The sequence below is a fragment of the Phaenicophaeus curvirostris genome, chromosome 11, assembly GCF_032191515.1.
Source record: "Phaenicophaeus curvirostris isolate KB17595 chromosome 11, BPBGC_Pcur_1.0, whole genome shotgun sequence".
Classification (NCBI taxonomy): Eukaryota; Metazoa; Chordata; class Aves; order Cuculiformes; family Cuculidae; genus Phaenicophaeus; species Phaenicophaeus curvirostris.
The window spans coordinates 6023493-6042489 of NC_091402.1; the positions used below are offsets into that span (position 1 = coordinate 6023493).

At 43.4% G+C, this 18997-nt stretch overlaps 1 protein-coding gene across 1 annotated transcript in view; it reads left to right on the plus strand.

Annotated features, from left to right (window-relative positions):
- The window catches only part of PTPRG (protein tyrosine phosphatase receptor type G), a 415153-nt gene extending 399746 nt beyond the window's left edge, over positions 1-15407 (plus strand). Inside the window, exons 23-29 of the mRNA XM_069865996.1 lie at positions 728-821; positions 2100-2176; positions 2602-2730; positions 4947-5093; positions 5891-6033; positions 9140-9275; positions 10117-15407. Coding sequence (XP_069722097.1) covers positions 728-821; positions 2100-2176; positions 2602-2730; positions 4947-5093; positions 5891-6033; positions 9140-9275; positions 10117-10263 — 873 coding nt within the window. The 3' untranslated portion in view covers positions 10264-15407. The remainder of the gene's footprint in view (positions 1-727; positions 822-2099; positions 2177-2601; positions 2731-4946; positions 5094-5890; positions 6034-9139; positions 9276-10116) is intronic.
- The last annotated feature ends 3590 nt before the right edge of the window (positions 15408-18997 follow it).

Consider the following 18997-nt stretch of genomic DNA (forward strand, 5'->3'; position numbering starts at 1 on the left):
TTTCTGCTGCTACTACAGAGACGGCAGAAAATAGCTTATGCTCATACCCGAGTGCATTAGTTTGCATTCAACCATCTTAGAGTAAAATTATGCTGAGTAACGAGTTGGTAGTGCAGGAGATTAAAAAGCCACCTTCAGCCTCTGTGCTCTGGTAGAGTTCCCCCATACACCAAGGGAACATTCAAATACAAATCTGCCTCCCTGGGGTTTTTTTGTGCCTCATAAGTAGCCTAGAATGAACTTTGCAGACCAGAGAATGTAACCCACGGCCTTGGATCTCAGATGTCAGCGTGATGGGTTCCTCTAAGGCCTAGCAGGAGAAGACAAGCTGCAAGAATGATCTGGCTTTTATTTTAGAGGAAAACATAAAAGTTTTGTTGTTTTATTTTGCTAGCTTTTATTCCTTGAGACCTGCTTCTGACTGAACATATCTGCGAGTCTCTCAAATATATTCTCAAAGATAACTAAATGAAGTGTTCTGTGAAAATACGTTTTGGTGGAACTTCATTTTCAGGATGTTTTGAAGCTGAGCGCTGCAGAGATCTTTTTATCCATTAAACATGTTGTGTGAAAAGGATGATTTCCATTGGCATCTTGAGTACTTTAAACAAGTTTAACAAAGCAATTTATTCTTCTACTGATGCATCTTCGCAGGAGTTGGCAACGAAACCTCCTCTCTTCATTTAGAGCGCTGTGAGGACTGACTTACTACTTTATTCTCTTTCAGCTGGTTACACAGTGTAATGCAAAATACGTGGAATGCTTCAGTGCTCAGAAGGACTGTAACAAAGAGAAGAACAGGAACTCATCAGTTGTGCCGTGTAAGATCACATCTTCGGTTTGATTACTGCCTAGCGTAACTTTTTGTACTGAATTCTCCCGGTGTTATGCATGAAAAGGCATAGCCACTAGGAAGGAGAAATGTAATCTTTTGTTCAGACCAAGCTGTCTTGTCTTTCTGAATTACCCTGATGAAACTGAACAAAAGAAAATAGTCACAGTGTCAGCCGGATACACTGTCCAAGTGAAATGTTAATTTGAAGTGCTTAAGAATTTGAATAATTACGTAGGGGATAAATCTATGGAATACTGAGAGCACTACTTTGATACTGCTCCCAGCTTAGGTGAGATCTCCCAGCGTGATTGGCACAAATTGTCTGTTATTCAGTCACTACACTCAGTTTCTTCATGAGCCTTCCTGGGATTTTAGGGTTTTTAGTGCCTGAGGCCAGAGTTTCACAGTCATTGATATGGAATCTGTGCATGGTTGCTGAGTGGTATGAATTTGCAGCAGACCAAGCACGGGCACAATATCATGCCCATCACAGTTCCCAGAGGACATACAGGACAGGTGATAGCCAAGCTCACACAAATTAATAATGGTACATGTAGGGTCCATCATGAAGTTTATTAATGAAAAGGGAAGTCATCAGAATATATCTTAAAAACAAATGTGAACGGGGCAGAAACAGTCTATACAACTTTGCACTTTGTGTCATGTAGCTGCAGTGATTTTGGTTTGGCACAGGGAGCCTGTCAGTTGGTTTGAGGATGTTGTTGAACCCAGTCCTCAAACACCAAGAAGCATAGATCTGCAGGAGAACACACACAGGCTTCTTGGGCCCTTCCCTGTTTGGGTAGGGGGTTGTCTCTGGGGGCTATCTCACCTTCTAGCCGGGAGGAGTAAGTGGTGGTAGTTCTACAGCATGGTTGGTGAAACAAAATGCATCAGCTGGGTTTGTGGGCTGCTGGAGACAAATGGAACACTACAGTCAAGAATTACCTGAAATCCCCTGTTATCACTGCATATACTGTTATTTGGTAATTCAGCCTGCTGTGAAAATCTTTGCTATAGTAAAATTTGATTCCTGAAATTACTTTGTCCTTGTGGGAATATTGTGCAACATTCTCTTTTATAGCCTGTGTTAGCAGGCAATGCTTTAACGCAGTTAAAGTGCTGGCCTGCTCCTGCGGGAGCTGGGAGCTGCACACTGTTTGGTTTGTTAACGTCTGAGAAATTCTTACTTTCTGCATTGTGCCATGACCAGACTTTGATCTGAGGTTTTTATTCATGGTTGGTTTTTTTTTTCATCTTACAGCTGAGCGTGCTAGAGTGGGCTTGGCACCGCTGCCTGGAATGAAGGGAACAGATTACATTAATGCCTCTTATATCATGGTGAGGAAGCCAACACCTAATTACAAAGTAAAATCAATTCTAAGGTGCTAAATACCAGACGCCTATAATTGTCTTAATTCTGTATGTAATGGCTGTGTATTAACAGATGAGATTTTAACACCTTCCCCATAATGTAAAGCTATTAACTGTGTTTTATTAAAGATTGTTGCCTAAAAAAATTAAATACAGGATGCGTTTAGATGGAATGTGTGTTTCCATGAGATGCAGTCAAATAAAAACAGGGATTTAGAGTAAATGAAAACAACAGGGACTCTGCAGAATGAAACAGTTATAAAATTATAGTCTGTGTGAAAATATTGTGGAATAAAATGAAATAGGGTCATTACATGTCCCTAAAGATGCAATTAATGCTTTAAAAGCATCGAAGGCAGTAAGTAACTGTGTGGTTTGTTTTGATGCAAAAGGGCTACTACAGGAGTAACGAGTTCATCATAACCCAACATCCGCTGCCACATACGACTAAAGATTTCTGGCGAATGATCTGGGATCACAACGCACAGATCATCGTCATGCTGCCAGACAACCAGAGCCTGGTGAGTGCACGCCTCCTGCCCTGCATGGTACCACGGCCGCTCAGACAAGCAGGACACCATTCGGGGACACTTAGTGACATCCTATGGCTCTTTTCTGCTTGAGCCACCTCCAATGCTTGAGCCACCATCTCAAACTTTGCTTTGAGGTTGTTAGAAATGACAAATTCTGAGATGTGGGGCTGTTCTTTGCTCTCCTCTTTTGCCTCCTCCCGTGGGAAAGGTCCTGGATGGACCTCAGTGCTCACAGGCAGCAGACAGTGATGGTGACCTCTGTGAAGCTCCTGAGGGCTGCCTGGCTGGCAAGATGCAAGGCACTAAGGGGACTGGGTGGCCAGGCCCACAAGGAAGGACTTCAAGAGGAGCAAAAAAAATGAAGCAGGGACAGAGGGATTGTTGCTTATTTGCTCAGGGGCTTAAGACTCAGGCCATGCCAGACTCCGGCTGTGCAAGGTTACACATGATATTTTTGATGGAAGTAAAAAGCAAACATGTATGTTAATTTAAGTGGAAATAATGAGACGGAGAGAGAGAATAAGGAGACACAGGTGAAGTGCTAATCACTACTTCCAGATTTACTAGCACATCTCAAGAGGGCACATTGAAAAGGGTTAAGTTTTTTCATGAATGCATCATTGAGGTGTATAGGCGATTGTAGCTGAGAGTGGAAGGGAAAGCACCTTCATTACAGCAGGAAAATAGCAGTCATGAGGGGCTACTAAAGAGGCAGCAGTCAATACGCTTCCTGCGTGCGGCGTGATGAAAGGGATTGCAGGCACTGCAAGGCAAATGGCGTTCAGAGAAATCCAATCAAATCAGAAAGCACTAATGAAATGAAAGTGTGTCAGGTGGAAATGAAGAGGCTGATCTTGTAGTTACAAGTACATGAAATTGCTCTGCAGAACAATAGTGATTAAAAGGTAAAGAAGGAATGCTGGACTCAGCCACATCCCTTGCGAGGATTCCTGGTCCCTTCTGCCACCTTCAGCATTCCCAGCGGGTAGGTTGGCCAGCAGGGCAGTAGCATCCACTTATTGCTCCGTGTTTGGTGTGGTTCGTGTGTTGGCTGGCAAGGAGGGGCGGTCTGGGACTGAGGCAGTGTCAGGATGCTGGGTGTGTGATGGCAGAGGACAAGACGATAACGCAAGGCACCTGCTGCATGAGGACAGCAGGACAGGGCACTTCCCGGCATTCAGCGATAACTGCGCTGCTTGCTGCAGCCTCTGCTTATTGAGGGCAGAATTGTCAAGGCACTCAAGAGGACTTAGGACGCTAAGTCCCATTTTCAGAGTAAACATGTAAGGCCCAAATCTCAACAGTATCCTGCATCTTATGTGCATCAAGGCTACAGGCCCACAGAAATAAGCTTGGTTTCAGACATGCTCATGGGCTGAAGTGGTTTCGTAGCTCATGTTTTCTCATGAGTAAAACACAGGTTGTTCAGAGAGGCAGGTGCACAGCGCAGAACATGCTGCCAGAGTATCTTCTGTGCTTACACTACAGGGCCAGTAGAGCCCTGAAACCAGGAGGAGAAACAGGCTTTGCATGTATGGGATGGCAGAGCCTCATTTCCTTTCTCTGCAGTAAATTAGGAATTCACAGTTATTTTTTAAAGAAGGGAAAGGAGTTTTGCTGAAGAGCTTGCATTAAGTTAAGGCAGTGTTTATTTCAAGGCTAAGAATATTTGGGTTTCTTACTTTCTCCACTCCTCTCACTTCTAAAAATTCAAGCCTTATGTAAGTACCCATCCGTCAGTCCTCTACCTAGACCTGATCCACAGACCTTGAGTTTTGGATTAGACCACAATAAACACAAATTAAAAATAATAAATAAGTGATTTTTAGAAGTCAATGAGTTTTTTTCTAAACAGATATCTGTTTTTCATGCAAAACTCTGTACGCAGGAGGTAATAAAGCCTGGGATGCAATACGAAGGTTAAGTATGAGTGAGCTAAGATAACCATTTCCCTATGAAACCAATTAAAAAGCAGATGTTACCCGTTTGGATGCAGAAAGGAAGGATATGGCAGGCTTACTCTCTGCTGTAATAGTAAACATGTTTTAGACAGAAATGGTAAATTTGTTTTAGACAGAAATGTTTTTTAAAGGTCAGCTCCTGATCATCTGTATTTATCAAACCAATTTTTTGATCCACTGGATTTTTCAGTCACACACAAGGTACCTGAAAGGCTGCTGTAGTGTGTTGTTTCATTCCTCCAGGCAGAAGATGAGTTTGTGTACTGGCCAAGTCGCGAAGAATCCATGAACTGTGAGGCCTTTACTGTGACCCTTATCAGCAAAGACAGACTGTGCCTCTCTAACGAAGAGCAAATTATCATCCATGACTTTATCCTTGAAGCTACCCAGGTACAATAAACCTCCAAGTTTGGGTCTTGGCTTTTCACCAAAATGTTATTCATGTCATTTAAATATGGAAGATGAGGAGTTCAGAAACAGTTTTGGAACCGATTTACTTGTAAATGCATGTGCATGTGTGTAACTGACAAGGGAAAGGTATTCACCTTGGCTCCTTCTCCCGCTCACATCCTCTGCTTCCAGGTAGATTCTTCTAGCTAGTGAGACCAAAGTATTAACTATTTGTCTTATTTGAAAGTGAGGACATTAGATTTTCATCTTCAAATCACACAAGTAGATTGAATTACTCTTGGTAAAGTACACCAAGGTTTATTGTCCTATTTCTGCTTATAAAATTGTTTGGGGTCTTAATGAAGGGGCGCATGTGCTCACATAAATGTGAGCACATTTCTTTTGAGATATAAACCTGCCTCGAGTTTGCTCTCCAGATTACAGCTGGAATTTGCTGCAAAGCATTAGTTTGCAAGCCCTTTTAAATTCAAATTCCTTGTTTGCTCTTCTTGTGTTTGACTTTTGAGCTACAAGGGCTCTGAGAGAGGTTTATATGGCTGTAAGCCTTGAACTCAAATTCAAAATCTTTCATCAAATAAGCATTTTGTTAAAGTTGCACTGGTTTAGGGTGTTGACTGTTACAGAGATGATGTGTGTCTGTCTCCTTCATTCTATTTAAACTGTTTGGAAGAAGAAGGTCTCTCTTCGGTTTGTAGTGAGGCTCTTCCCTCTTTCTACCTGGAGTGGATAAATGTGAAACTAAAGCAGCTAATGCCCAGGCTGGTTTTTCCTTGCAGGATGACTACGTTCTTGAAGTCCGCCACTTTCAGTGTCCTAAATGGCCAAACCCTGATGCTCCCATAAGCAGCACCTTTGAACTTATCAATGTAATCAAGGAAGAGGCCTTAACAAGGGATGGCCCCACCATAGTTCATGATGAGTACGTCAACTCTTTTCTCCCATTTATGTGCAGGTTGTACAAGTTGTTTCTCAGCTACAAGACACTTGTTAGAGCTGATGTCCATTCTTGCATGGAGCAGATGGGATTTAGTGGTCTAGGGAGCAGGATCAGAATATTTAAACTTCCAGTTTGCCTTCTGGGACCAAATACTTTTTGCTTAGTGCAGTTTTTATGTTGGTCATAATCGTAGGTGGACTCAAAAAGTGAGACTGTGTTTGCTTTGTAAGCAGTTTGGGTTCTTCTGCACCTGGAAGTATCCCAAAAAATCTACAAACTGTTTCAGAACCCAGCAGAGCCCTGGTTTAGCTGAGGCTCTAAGCAGCCCAACGTGGGCTTATGGAAACCACTTTCAAAACAACCCGAGCTCCTGTCTAACGGCTCAGGTTTAATGTGCCATTTAAGACAGAACAAGCTTGGCTCTGCTGTCTCTCGGGATGAGCAGCAGAAGCGTCTTCTGACAAAGGGCCTGGGTTTTCTGAGAGCAGATTTATTCTTCCTCCTTCTGCTTCTCAAAAAACACTCCAAGGGGCCCATATGGTGCCAAGTGGGAGGGAGGAAGCCCGCTAACACAGGGCCAGCATGCCCCAACACTTGTCTCTTTTGTAGTGCAGTGGTGAGCATTGCCTTGCCAGCTATGCTTGAATGCCCAGTTATAAAGGGTGCTAAACATTGCATTGCATATTATTACTTAATACACATCATGGAGCTGCAGAGTAGCACTATAGTGAATCTGGAGCCTGCATCTAAGAGGATCTCTTTGGAGGGACTGTTTCCTGGTGGGTGGAGCTCTTCCTGGAGTCCTTCTGACATTAAAATCCCAAGGAAGCCCAATTTCTAACAGCGCTTCAGTTGCCTTTAGAGCGAACACCACGCCAGCATAAAGGGCTGCTGTACCTGCATCCCCCCACGACTGGGGGGCCCATTACACCTTTTGTCACTGCTACAAAACAGCATTTGTGCGGAGGTCTTGGAAATCTTCACCTTTTGTACAAAACCATTGTTAGCACACACTGGTATTTCCGTGGTCAGACCAGCCTGTGTGCTGCTGTGCGGTCACCTGCAGGTATCTGCCGCTGCCAGAAGAGCATTCGCTTCACCCCGTGTGTTCCTGCTGCAACAGGTTTTTCCCACCTGACTCCTGCACATGGTGCCTTGGGCTGCAGCAAGTCATTTTTCTCCCACCACCTCCTGCCTTGCTAATGCGCAGTGTAAGCTCCGTTGCTTTTTGCCAGTGCTGATTAATTCCAGGCTAGTTTTAATATTCATGCTTTGGGTAGTCTGAAGTGAGGTTCTGCTACTCTTGCAGTATTTAAGATTATGTTTTACAAAATTAGAGCCATTATTGATTTGGGCATTTCATGCTAGACCAAAAGAAAAAAATAATCAAAATCACATTCCTCTTAGTGCTGAGTCATTCTTTCTGTAAATTGCTTTTTTGGTTTATTTGTCATATTCAATGATTTTATTTTTAGCCCTAATACATAATGTGGATTCTGCTTTTCATTGGAGCCTAAGCAAATGTAGCCGAAAATGAAAATTTCCCTTTACTACATGCAAGAACTATATCGTATAATCCGCTAATAATTACAACTGCAAATTAATTCCAAATATATGAATTTACAGCTAGTAAATGCATGTGGTATTTAGGAAGTACACGGTGGGATGAACTTGATAACGACATTTCAAAGAAGTTCAGAAATTCCAGCTCGAGGCAGTAGTTAAAGTTTTTAACTATAACTGCCCATACGTAGGCAACTATGTAAAGATTTGCTGCATAATTTTCTGTGAGAAAAGCCTTTGGATTGTTGGGAGCTGGAGTTCATCAGCCCAAGTAAAAATGAGGCCTTTAGACCCTCAGAGGCATTTAAGTGTGTCCCATCAGGAACAAGCATTGGCCAATTTGTCCACTTCCCCTGTAGCTGATCAGTCACCACCATCTGTAGAAGTTCTTCAGAAGTTCTGCTGCTGCTTCTGTAGACTTTTCATCAAATATAGCAAACTATTGCCATCCGATTTCTGTTTCCCATTTCTAGGCAAATAGAGTTTGCAAAAATCATATGAAATTAGGTCAGCGTATGTCTTGATTTCCACAAGAACACTGTAAAAATCCTGGTGATGATCTTCTGATTCCAGGTGGCATTGCAGTACTTGTCCATTATTTAAGTTTTCCTGTCTAGCTCTCCAAACAGGTTTGCAGAGCAAGTCAGCACCCATATCCCCTTGTAAAGGTGAGGGCATTTAGACAAAGACTTTCTCAAAGTCACAGAGCAAGCCCATGGCAAAGCCAGGACAGAATTTCAGTCTCCGGAGTACTGGGAGACCAGGGGACAGTTGAGACTCCTCAGAAGGAGTTACAAGCCCCTGTTGCTTAGGATGCTGTGTCCCATGCCCTACAACTGCACTCATGATTCACACATACCCACAGATGTGGCGGCAGCAAGATTTCTGCCTGACCACTTCTCAAGGACACGTTGAGTTATGCTCCTAACGAATAACCGTTGCTCCGTTCTTACTAAATGGCAGCACAGCTCAACTCTTCAGAATCCATAATGTCTCTTGGGTGCCCAACTCAGGGATGTTGCCTTTTGCCGATGAATCAGACTTAAGGAAGACTTTGAGATGTGCCCCATTTACTTGTGAGCAGCTCATATCCATGTTAGTTTTGTATAATGAGCAGATGTGGAGGAAGAAGCAAAGTCTCATTTCTTTCTAATCGTTTGTGTTTTGCTTGAGCTCCCACTAATGAATTTAAAATACGCTCAGCTGTAATGCAGATGCTTTCAGTACATGTGGCATGTGAGAACTGATCTCTCCAGGCTGGGTATTTTTAAATGGCTCATGTTCTGCTGATACAGTTCTTTGTATTGAGAGCTGCAGATATCCTGAGATGACTGGCGTACCGTCCATTTTTTCCATTTATAGGAAATTAGAATAATTAAAAATTAGCCAGTATGAAACAAGCATTTGATAGATACAAAGATGAACTACGGGAATCAGATAAAACAATATCGACATTTTTGTGTGTCTTTGTGTCAGTGCCCAGGTATGTTTCTGGGTGTCTTACCATTTTGATGTGATTTTTCAGGTATGGAGCCGTGTCAGCGGGAACGTTATGTGCCCTTACCACTCTGTCCCAGCAGCTGGAGAATGAAAATGCTGTCGATGTTTTCCAGGTGGCAAAGATGATAAATCTTATGCGGCCTGGAGTATTTACAGACATTGTAAGTCTTTAAATGGAATATAAATGGGTAGTTTACAAGGTTTTCATCTGAGACCAAAAGCATGAACTAAACCACACATTGTGTGTGTTATCAAGCCCTACTGCACCTGCTCCCAAGCAGAATTGGCATTTGGGCTTTCTTTGTATAGTTGTCTGTGTTTTATAAACCTGAAATCCTCGCTGTCAGACTCTGATTTGCAGTTAAGCTTATTTCTCATCCAGCTGGGGCCCCAGCAGAGAAGGACCTTCCAGCTTGCCACCACCCCCCACCAGCCCTGTGAGTTAAGCTGTGCTATTTAAACCTGGCACGTTGTGCTCTGAAGGCTGTGGTGGGGCAGGCAGGGCCACAGGGAGATAAAGCTTCAGCAGAGATGCTCTTTGTTCACCGTGCAGCAAGAGCAGCACCCTTGCCACTGGCTGCATAGCTCTGCCGATAGGAGGGAACAGCCTGGGGCTGAGCTGCGGGCTTGGGTATCGTCCTGCCCTCCTGTCGTGTTTCATAGTACATCAGAAATAATACAATCTACCCAAAACTGGAATTTGGGGTTGACCAGGTTAAACTGGATTAACAGAGCTAATTGCTCTCTAAGTCTTTTTCTTTGCTGTAAAATCACAGAATCGTTTAAGTTGGAAAAGATCTTTAAGTTCATCAAGTCCAGCTGCAAACCTAACACTGCCAACTCCACCACTAAAACATGTTCCTGAGTGCCACATCTACAAGCATTCACATCTACACAGATCCTTCTAGTAATATCCGTGACCTTCCCTGGAAATGCCAAATTGAAGTGCCACTCACTTACATACACAAAATGTGTTGAAATAACTTATCTTTTCTTTTCCAGGAACAGTACCAGTTTCTTTATAAGGCAATGCTAAGCTTGGTCAGCACTAAGGAGAATGGGAACGGTCCCATGACACTGGACAAAAATGGTGCTGTGATGGCCAGTGATGAATCTGATCCCGCAGAAAGCATGGAGTCTCTTGTCTAATTGGAAACCTGAAAAGGCACTTAATTTGTAGAACTTCTGAAGACTGAGTGAACTTTTTTGAGGCCTTTTTTGCCAGACTCTAGGTTATACAATAACCCAATTACTTTTTTACACTGATAAAAGTTTTGATATTTATTTTTTGCCATTTTATGTCTTAATGGTATCCTACTGAGCATTTGCACCTCTGTTTATTTCACACAGTGAAACACAATTTTACCTAGTTTGCACTATATGATCAGTGTTACTGCCTATAATATCCTAATACAAGACAAGCCCTGATGTGACATTCCATGACAACAAGCATTCGCTTTCTGTTTTGTTTAATGCAGTGAAGTTTTGCTAACTACAGTGACCCTCGAATCTTAAATCTTGAATGCTAGGCCAGATGGGTTCTTTCTACGACAGATACTGTACCCCTCCATACCATATTTATTATTTTAATGATCATGTCACAGCTTTGGTAACGGCATTCTGCATTCCAGAGGAGCGGGTGAGCAGTGTTCATCCTTTCCTGACAAAACGTGGCAGGCGATTATTAGCTACAGTGAAGGTGTAATAGCCTTGTGGAGCCAAAACAATTATTTCTGTATGGTTTCAAATCGCTGTTTTGTACATTCACAGGCCTAAGATTTGCTTCACATGGAATACATAAATTGCATACAAAGTAATTATAAATTAGATGCAATTCATATGTGAGACGCAGTGATAGGTTTCGAATTTATGATTCCCAAGTTTCCCCAGGTATTCAGAAAAATAATGATTTTAGTTTTTAACCAGCCCTGTGATGGGAAAGTATTTTGGTTTTATTCTTCTCAGAGCCAGTACAGTCAGAAATCTTCTACAACTCCAAATCGGACCGGTTTTCAGATATATTGAAGGTAGCAATATTTTACATTACTAAGCTATTCAATATTTTAAACACATTAATTTCCTTACTATTTCTTGAATATGACCTCACACCTAATGGTATGTTACATGGTGACAGGCGTTTCTTAATTTCATAACTGTTAGATGCCATTTTTACAGGTGTGTAATTTTCATACTTTAGTGCTAAAACATAAAGTACTGATCCATATTTACTGGTGAAGCAAACTAATAAAAAAACTACCTATAAAGTTACATTCTCCCTCTTTTTTTTGCCAGACTAATTCTTTAGCACAAACCTAGCTTCTTGTGTTTTCCTTCCCACGCCAATAAAATGGTTTCCCCCAGATTATATAAACAATTGAATTATCGTTTGGAGCATTTAAGTTTACATCCTCACTGGCTCCCTTCTCCTTTGTATTTGGTCACAATTCAACAAGGTCCATCCCTATTTAACAAAATAAGTAAGCACATACTTAATTCTCCTGAAAATTAAAGCTCCTTTGTAGCTCGGCTGAGTAGGGAGAGGTCATTTAATCTGCCTTGAAAAGGAAATATGGCATTGCAACCATCCTGACATTCAGTATCCAGTTAAAGGATATAAACCCCTTTTATATGGCATTTGTTTCTTTATTTTTAAATTTCAGTTGCACAAAACATGCACTGTAATTTTTCAGAACTTGTCAAAACGTTACAGCATATTTTTCATTTAGCTGTAAACCTATTCAGTTCTGCCAGTCCGGTCTTGCTGAAATAGAGACATTTGGCAAGGCAAAACCCACTTCTTTTGTTGCAGGGAAGGGCAGGGAGGAAGGTTAGCAAAGAGGAAAGTTCTGTGTATTCTCACACGCAAGGAAGCCAAAAGCAGCTGCTTAAAAGGATACCGAGATGAGAGTAGGCATTTCAGTTCAGAATCTCCTGAGGTTAGAAGCTGAGACAGCCTAGCTGAAAGCAGAGCAGCCGTGCAGACTGGTATGTGTTAACAGCAGGCCTTTTATTTTTAATACAGGAAAGATATCCTAGGATGGATATGCTTGATTAATTCCAGCACAAAATTATTTAAGGGTTCATCAGCAACCTTTTCCGTAGTTACCTTTTCCTTCTCAGTTTGTTGATTCCCTCTGTATAAGTGATCCAAACAACTGCTGATGCTGACAGTGTAACGTGTCCGTGGTTTCGGTGAGGAAATCCCATGTTCAGCCCCAGCTAGTCCAAAAAATGTGCAACAAACTTCAAAAGATGTTTCGTAGTTTGCATCCCCTTTGCACTGGGACAACCCAGCACTGAGGAGGGAGTCAGTTAACAGCTGGTAGGAGTTAAGACTGGCTCTCCAGTTGCTATAATTCCATAATGAGGATTGTTTAGGTAAAGTTTCAAGTCCTCTCACCTGCAAGGGCTGGCAGGTTTTGCTGAGGGGTCTACTGGCCAGTGTGCACCCACGGGAGAGGCTGTAGAGCCCCCATGCCCCTAGTGCTTATCCTGGCCCCAGGCAGCTCCAGCTGGTAATGCAAAGGGACTCCGGTGAGTTGGATCAGTTCAGTCTGAAGCATTTCAGTTCCTGAGAGGTGTAGGGAGAAGTTAAGAATTCAAAGCCTGACAAGAACTAAGTGACACAAAGATTACTGCAGGCGTCAAGAGGGCTGGATTTGTTCAGTACTTTCAGCTGATTACTTTTCATTTCAGTGGCATGATGGAAGATAACTGTGGTTCGTGACACACTGCCTGAATACCCTTGGTTTAATCCCTTACCTTCTCACAAGCTTCAAAATTCAATGAAAGAAAGCTATGGGGGTTGAACTTCTTCAGGTGCTTTGGAAATCCATGCATTTGCATTAGCATTTTCGCACACCTGAAATATTTTCTTGGGGTTTAATCCATGGGGAAATAATTTACACTGATGTTCTTTGAGTTCTCCGCAGATTTTTTTCTTGGGGAGGGGGCTTAAGCTGTGGGTTAAGTGCTGCGCTGACAGTGGGAGAGCCAGAAGATGGTAGTGATGTGTTAGGTTTGGAGTGGATGAAGCTAGGAATTACTTGTGAAGGTCAGAATTAAGAGTGCCTAAGAGCCAAATCTGTCCTGTAAGCAACTGTGGTTCTGCTCTCTCACATGGATTTGCACCTCTTTCCCTGGCACTGAGCAAGACTGGCAGAAGGTGTGCGTGTGTGTTCAGAGATATGCACCCGTAGAGCTCCGCTGAGGATGCTTTCGTGTGTCTCTCTGACAAAGTCCCACTCTGAGCTCCCCTTACCACAACCAGCTCTCGGCATTTGGTTGGGATGTCTCTCAAGCATCAGAAGTGTCCAATAAAGTGCCGGCCTGCAAATTAAAAGAACCCAAGTATATCCCAACACTATAAAATGTGATCCTCAGCAGCAGCCCTGAGAAATAAGGAAATAAAGGACTGACGTACACGTGCATATTTGTATCTATATTTAGATAATGTCATTTCTCCATGTCTTGCATATGTGCAAGATTTATGTGTTAAGCCCATAAGTCCAGCCAAGCTTTCCAAGAGGGAATGCTTGGGAAGCTGCTGTGTCATCTTAACATCCAAAACAGGCGACTGTCTCAGCCAAATGCCCCTTCCTCCCAACCCTGCTGCCCGGGACCTTGGCACTGGCAGGCAGGGCTGGAGGAGCCTGCAGAGCTGCTCGGGCGTGCAGGTCAAGAGCCAGGTCTGAAGAAGCTTCGCTCTAAACAGCATTTGTCCTTAGTATTTCACAGGGTCTGTTTCCAACTGTGAATTTAGGAACAGGGAAAAAAGAAAAATCCCAAACCCTTAAGACTACATCTTGTGTGTGACTGTTTCTGTGCCATGGGTCTTCTCAGACAGTGAAATCATTTGCAGGATCTGCAAGATTTCAGTTGTTTTTCCAGTTTCTGACTGCTTGAATTGCTTGAACCCAGAGTGAAACAGTGGAACATTAGGAGAAGAGTCTTTATGACACAGCACAACTGCCTTCTTAATATTTTTTTTTTGAGCTGATATATTTTATGTAAAAGCTAAAAAGTATAGATACCAGTTCTACCAAAGATACACGCTACTAATTCTCAGCAAAACAAAACCAACTTAATTTAAAAAAAAAAATTAAAACATAGTTGTCTTAAAGACTTCACAGTCTCTCTCAAATTCATGTCTCTTGACATCACAGCTTGTGTTCTGACGTTTATGTTCAAATAGTGCCAGTGAATATTTATATGAAGGGAAAATGCCTATTTGTTAATCCACTGCATTGTTTTGCTGCTTTTTCTTTTCCTTTTTTTACAGAAGTAATTCAGCTCTTGCTGTTACCCCTTTGCTCTTCTTCTCTTTGTTGCCATTCTAACAATGTGAACTGCATTGGCTTTACTTATCAAAGGAGAAGGAATGCAAAAATAAAGAGAGAAGGAACTGTAATGAAGAGATTTGGCCTCTACTTTGTCTTAGCTGTTAAACTGTTTTTAGTGTTTTTGTTAACTCTTTGCAAAGGGAAGCATTTTCTACAGAGGATAATTAATTTTAAGAAAAATGTCTTGAGTTTTAAGAATAAACGTGTCTCCAAAAGAGGAGATAGTCAATTTTATACAACGTCACAACTCTCCAACATTTGGGGTAGTGACTCTTTTTGTTTTCTTAGAACATTTGAAACTAGCAAGCAGCCGTTGTTTCTAAAGACCGAAGCATTCGTGTGTACTCCTGTTTTCTTTTCCTTCATTTTTAAAATAGCAAAGTCATTAAAACTGTAAATATTTTGTTGCTTGAATAAGCATCTTCTGGGAACTTTGTATCTATGGTATATAATCATAGAATTTTATATTTTCATATAAAGCTAATTTTTTTCTAGTTTCACCTCCTTCCTAGTTCTGTGGTGGCTATGTGACTACAAACCTTCTGTGTACCAAGGTAGTGAGACACCATCATCCCACTCCACAACAGATTTCCACACACGTCATTTCTTTGGGGCAGTGATTGTGAAAGTTGAAATAATTCTTTTTTTTTTTTTTTTATTCCATTGTCAGTGTGTGCAATAGGAATTAGACTTAGCCAGTCACTGGATACGTTTGTCTCATTGATCCATTCAGAAAAAAAAATGTGGTGTTTGGTTTGGGGAGAGGGTGGGAGGGAGCACTTCGAGGGAGATCTTTTGTTCATTTTGGTTTGGTTTTTGTTCGGGGGTTTTTGTAACTTGAAGAATCCTTTTTTTTTGTTATGTTAAACTATATCAAATCATTCTATTATAGTGTTATTTAATATGTAAATTGTATTGCTATACATAAAATAAAGTATGGTTTTTGATGTATTTACAGACTGCATCCTTATTTGCATCAAATACACACAGAGAACAGATGCACGAGTCAGTATTTCATTGTCCCAGGCGTGCAGGAAGAATGATGAGATCCAAGGCCTGCTTTAATGTCTCAGATCCCCAAGCAGCACTGAGCTGGGAGCTGCCTCTCAGACAGTGGAGATCACTGTTCTTCCTTCATCGTCTCCAATGATTAGAAAGCTGCCGTAACCCCTTCCCTCTCCACCACGGCTCCTCCACAGGCTGCTGTGAGCCCTCAAGATCCCTTTTAGAAGGGGGATTGTCTCCATTTGGAATGGGACTCCAGAGCCCTGGCTTTCTCGCCAGCTCCTTCGGGTTGCTTGTCCTTAGATCTGACTCTGGTTTATCAGAGTGTGGCTGCCAGGAGGAATGGGGGCTTCCACCTGGCCACCGTCGCCTGATTCACTGGGATAACCGGCATCTACTCGCCGCTCAACTAACCCAGTGCTGTGGTAGAAAAAGGTAAAGTACCTACCCCATCTTGGGCAGAGTGGGAGGGAGGGATAGTTCCAAATCCTGGAGATAAAGCAGCAATTACTCCCCCTGGAGAGCATTTGTAACTCTACCTCCCTGCTGCGTCCGAGCGAAGGGCTGTCATTGAAACAGGCACACATTACGCTGTCACTGCCCCCGTTGTTTGCAACAAAACCTCAGCAGGCCCATGTGCCACCTCCCATGCTGATCATGTGGCGATTGCATGTGTTACTTTTTCTGTTGCTCTTGTGGGAGAGCCTTTTGGGTTTGTGGATGCGTCCTCGTTGGGATCCGCTTGCCCTGAGCCTGGGCTGGCAGAGCTGTCAGGAACAAGGCAGCAGGCAGCCTCCCCCTGCGCACGGACAGGCACCATCGGTAAGTGAAATGGCTTGTTGGTGTAAAATTGCTGGTTAAAGCCAATGTGCTACGTCTGCTTTCATTCGTGTTGCTGCATTCTTACCCGTAAGGTCCACATTCCGACTGGGAGAAGGAGGGAGCCTTGGAGCGTAACTGGTGTGACACCACAGTGCTAGCAGTCGCAGTCTTCTTACCCTTATAAAGCCCCTGACTTCACAGAATGCTTCCTCCAGCCCTTGCTCCAGGGCATTGCCTCATCTTGCATCCCAATAACAGCCCCGCACTTGGGAGCCAACATGGGCAGGCAGGGAGCTGCTTCCCTACCTCCCCAGTCTACAGCGGAGGATGCTGCAGCAGCAAGAAGAACCCAGAGTCCTCTGTGCATCTTTCGGGCCAGGGCCAGCAGCCGGGCTGGGTGCACGGGGAAGGCTGCTCTGCCTCCATGGACAAGACGGCAGCCTCGCCTCGTAACAGCTTGGGAAAAGAGCTGCTTAAACACCGCGTGTCTGGGAAGTGCCTGGAAGAGGGAGCTGATGGCAAGCTGACCCCCACCTGCAGCAAGAGGGAGATGAGTGCAGGTCTGGCAGGTGTCACTCAAGCACCCACTCCACTCACAGCATGTTCAAAGCGGCAGAACCACACAGGGAAAGATGTAACCCCACTAGAGAGAGGCAGAAGGAAAGCAACAGGAGCGGTCAGTGGTCTGGAACTCCTGTGAGCAAAGGTAGGATGAGGGCATTGCCTAGTGAAACGCTGGAGGGAGACGGTCCGAGAGATGCCAGAGTGGAAGAGAGGCTGCAGGCTTGTCTCCTGAAGGACAGGTGTAACCTTCTCCCTGCACCTTCAGTAGATGTGACAAGAAAGAGGGCTCCAGCGGCTCAAGGTAGGAGTTGGGCAGTGGGAACATTGCCTAGGATAGTGGCGCAGCAAAGCTTTGTCTGTAGCAGCTACAGAAATCAGTACAACCCAAGGCAGCCCCTTAAGCAAAAAACTGTGTTTTCATCAGACGACAGCAGCAGGTTGAGCCCCTACCCACTGCTGGATCATCAGGAATCCGCACAGATAACACAGGACAGAGCTCGCTGCAGGATACAGGGTGGCTGCGTTCCTCTAACCCACCCTCCCCTTGAGCCAAGTTCAGCAGCAACCAGCTAGACTGCAAACCTTGTTACTGAACCAGCAGTGCAGCATTTGAGTCCCTGATCCCCCTGAGCCACCTTGGTGAGCAACACAGGTGGGAGTGGAGGACAGGAGAAAAGGCAAAGCCTTCGTGAACATGCGTGGATTCTGTGCTTATGCTGGGGAAGAGGCCTCGCTGGGACCAATATCCAGTGGAAACCTATAGTAAGTAGTTCATTAATACTTTGGCAACAAGGGGAGGATTTACCAGCACTTCCCACTACTAACAATCTACCTGAATTAATTGATGGCATCAAGAGATCCCAACTTCTACTGTAATAAATAGCTAATGAGTTTAGCCTTTAAGGCTTCCAGAGGCTGCCAGCAGTCATGCTAAGCAGGCACAAATAATAGCAGCATTTTTGCTAAATGGATTCAAATGCCAGAAGGTGTGATTTCAAGACCTTTAGCAACATAAAAATAATTTTGATCAATGGTCTGGTCCCAGTCCTATTACTCAGCCACTTGAAGCTCCCCCAATTGCTTCACGCGCTGACGTGTCACCCCCGCCCGCTGGCAGCCGCCTCATTGATCACGAGGGTTTCTGTTTCTCCTTTGCTGCCAATCAATGGGTTTGATGTCTTTCTGACTTGGTAATGCTTTAAGAAGCAACACTTCACAAAGCAATCTTTCCTGACACTGTGTTCAATTAATCTGACAGTCACTGGGCTCGCTTTTCTTTTCTGAAGTTATCTTCCTTCTGTCTCGAAATCCTTGTTTAGGAGTTGACGCCTGCTTCGCTGGTGTTTTATGTTATGTTTTTGAATTTTGAAAAGATTCTGCATTTCAGTTCCATGTCTTCTATGAGAGCAGTTTCCAATATTTCATATTTCACTTTCTTTGCCTCTGTGAGCTTTCTGAATTGCTCCTATCTGTCACTCCCAAATTCAAACCGTGTTGGTCCTGTGTCCCATATCACAGGATATTCTTGCACAATATCTAATCATAAATACTTTGTTCTTTATCTAAGGAGCTGCTGAAAGAAGGCATTTCTGAGTCAACAACAGAAGAAAGCCAGAAGGTATATGTGTTTTGTCTTGGAAGGATAGCGTTACTGGCTGGAAGCCCAATGCTTGATAGAAGGGAATGTGGCACAACCCTCCACCAGCTGTTTTGCTGTGTTTTTATGATCTAAAATGATGCCCCATCTGAAAGATGAGGGCCAGCATGCTCTGATTGCACAGGCTCCTATGTAATTAAGACGTTTTTCTGCACCATTTAGGCTCTATGGGTCCCAGCTTTCTCTGGGTCCGTCAGGGTGTGATGCCTGCAGCCAGGAATGAGCAGAGCACTGAAACCTTTCCTATAGATGAATCTGGCCTAGGATGAGTTTGAGATAGTTGATGGCTACTTTTGTTGCTGTTGCATAAAATGCATTGCTGCTCTGGTCACAGGTACCGTTTGTGAATAGAAGGTAACTTTGTCTTTTTAGCTGGTGTCATGCTGGCCCTTGCAAGCTGGGCCTGGGGTAATGATACGCTAAGGCAACAGAGAGACCCTTCGAGTACAAACCAGACACAGTAAGAAATCTAGTGCAGACTCTTGAAACATAT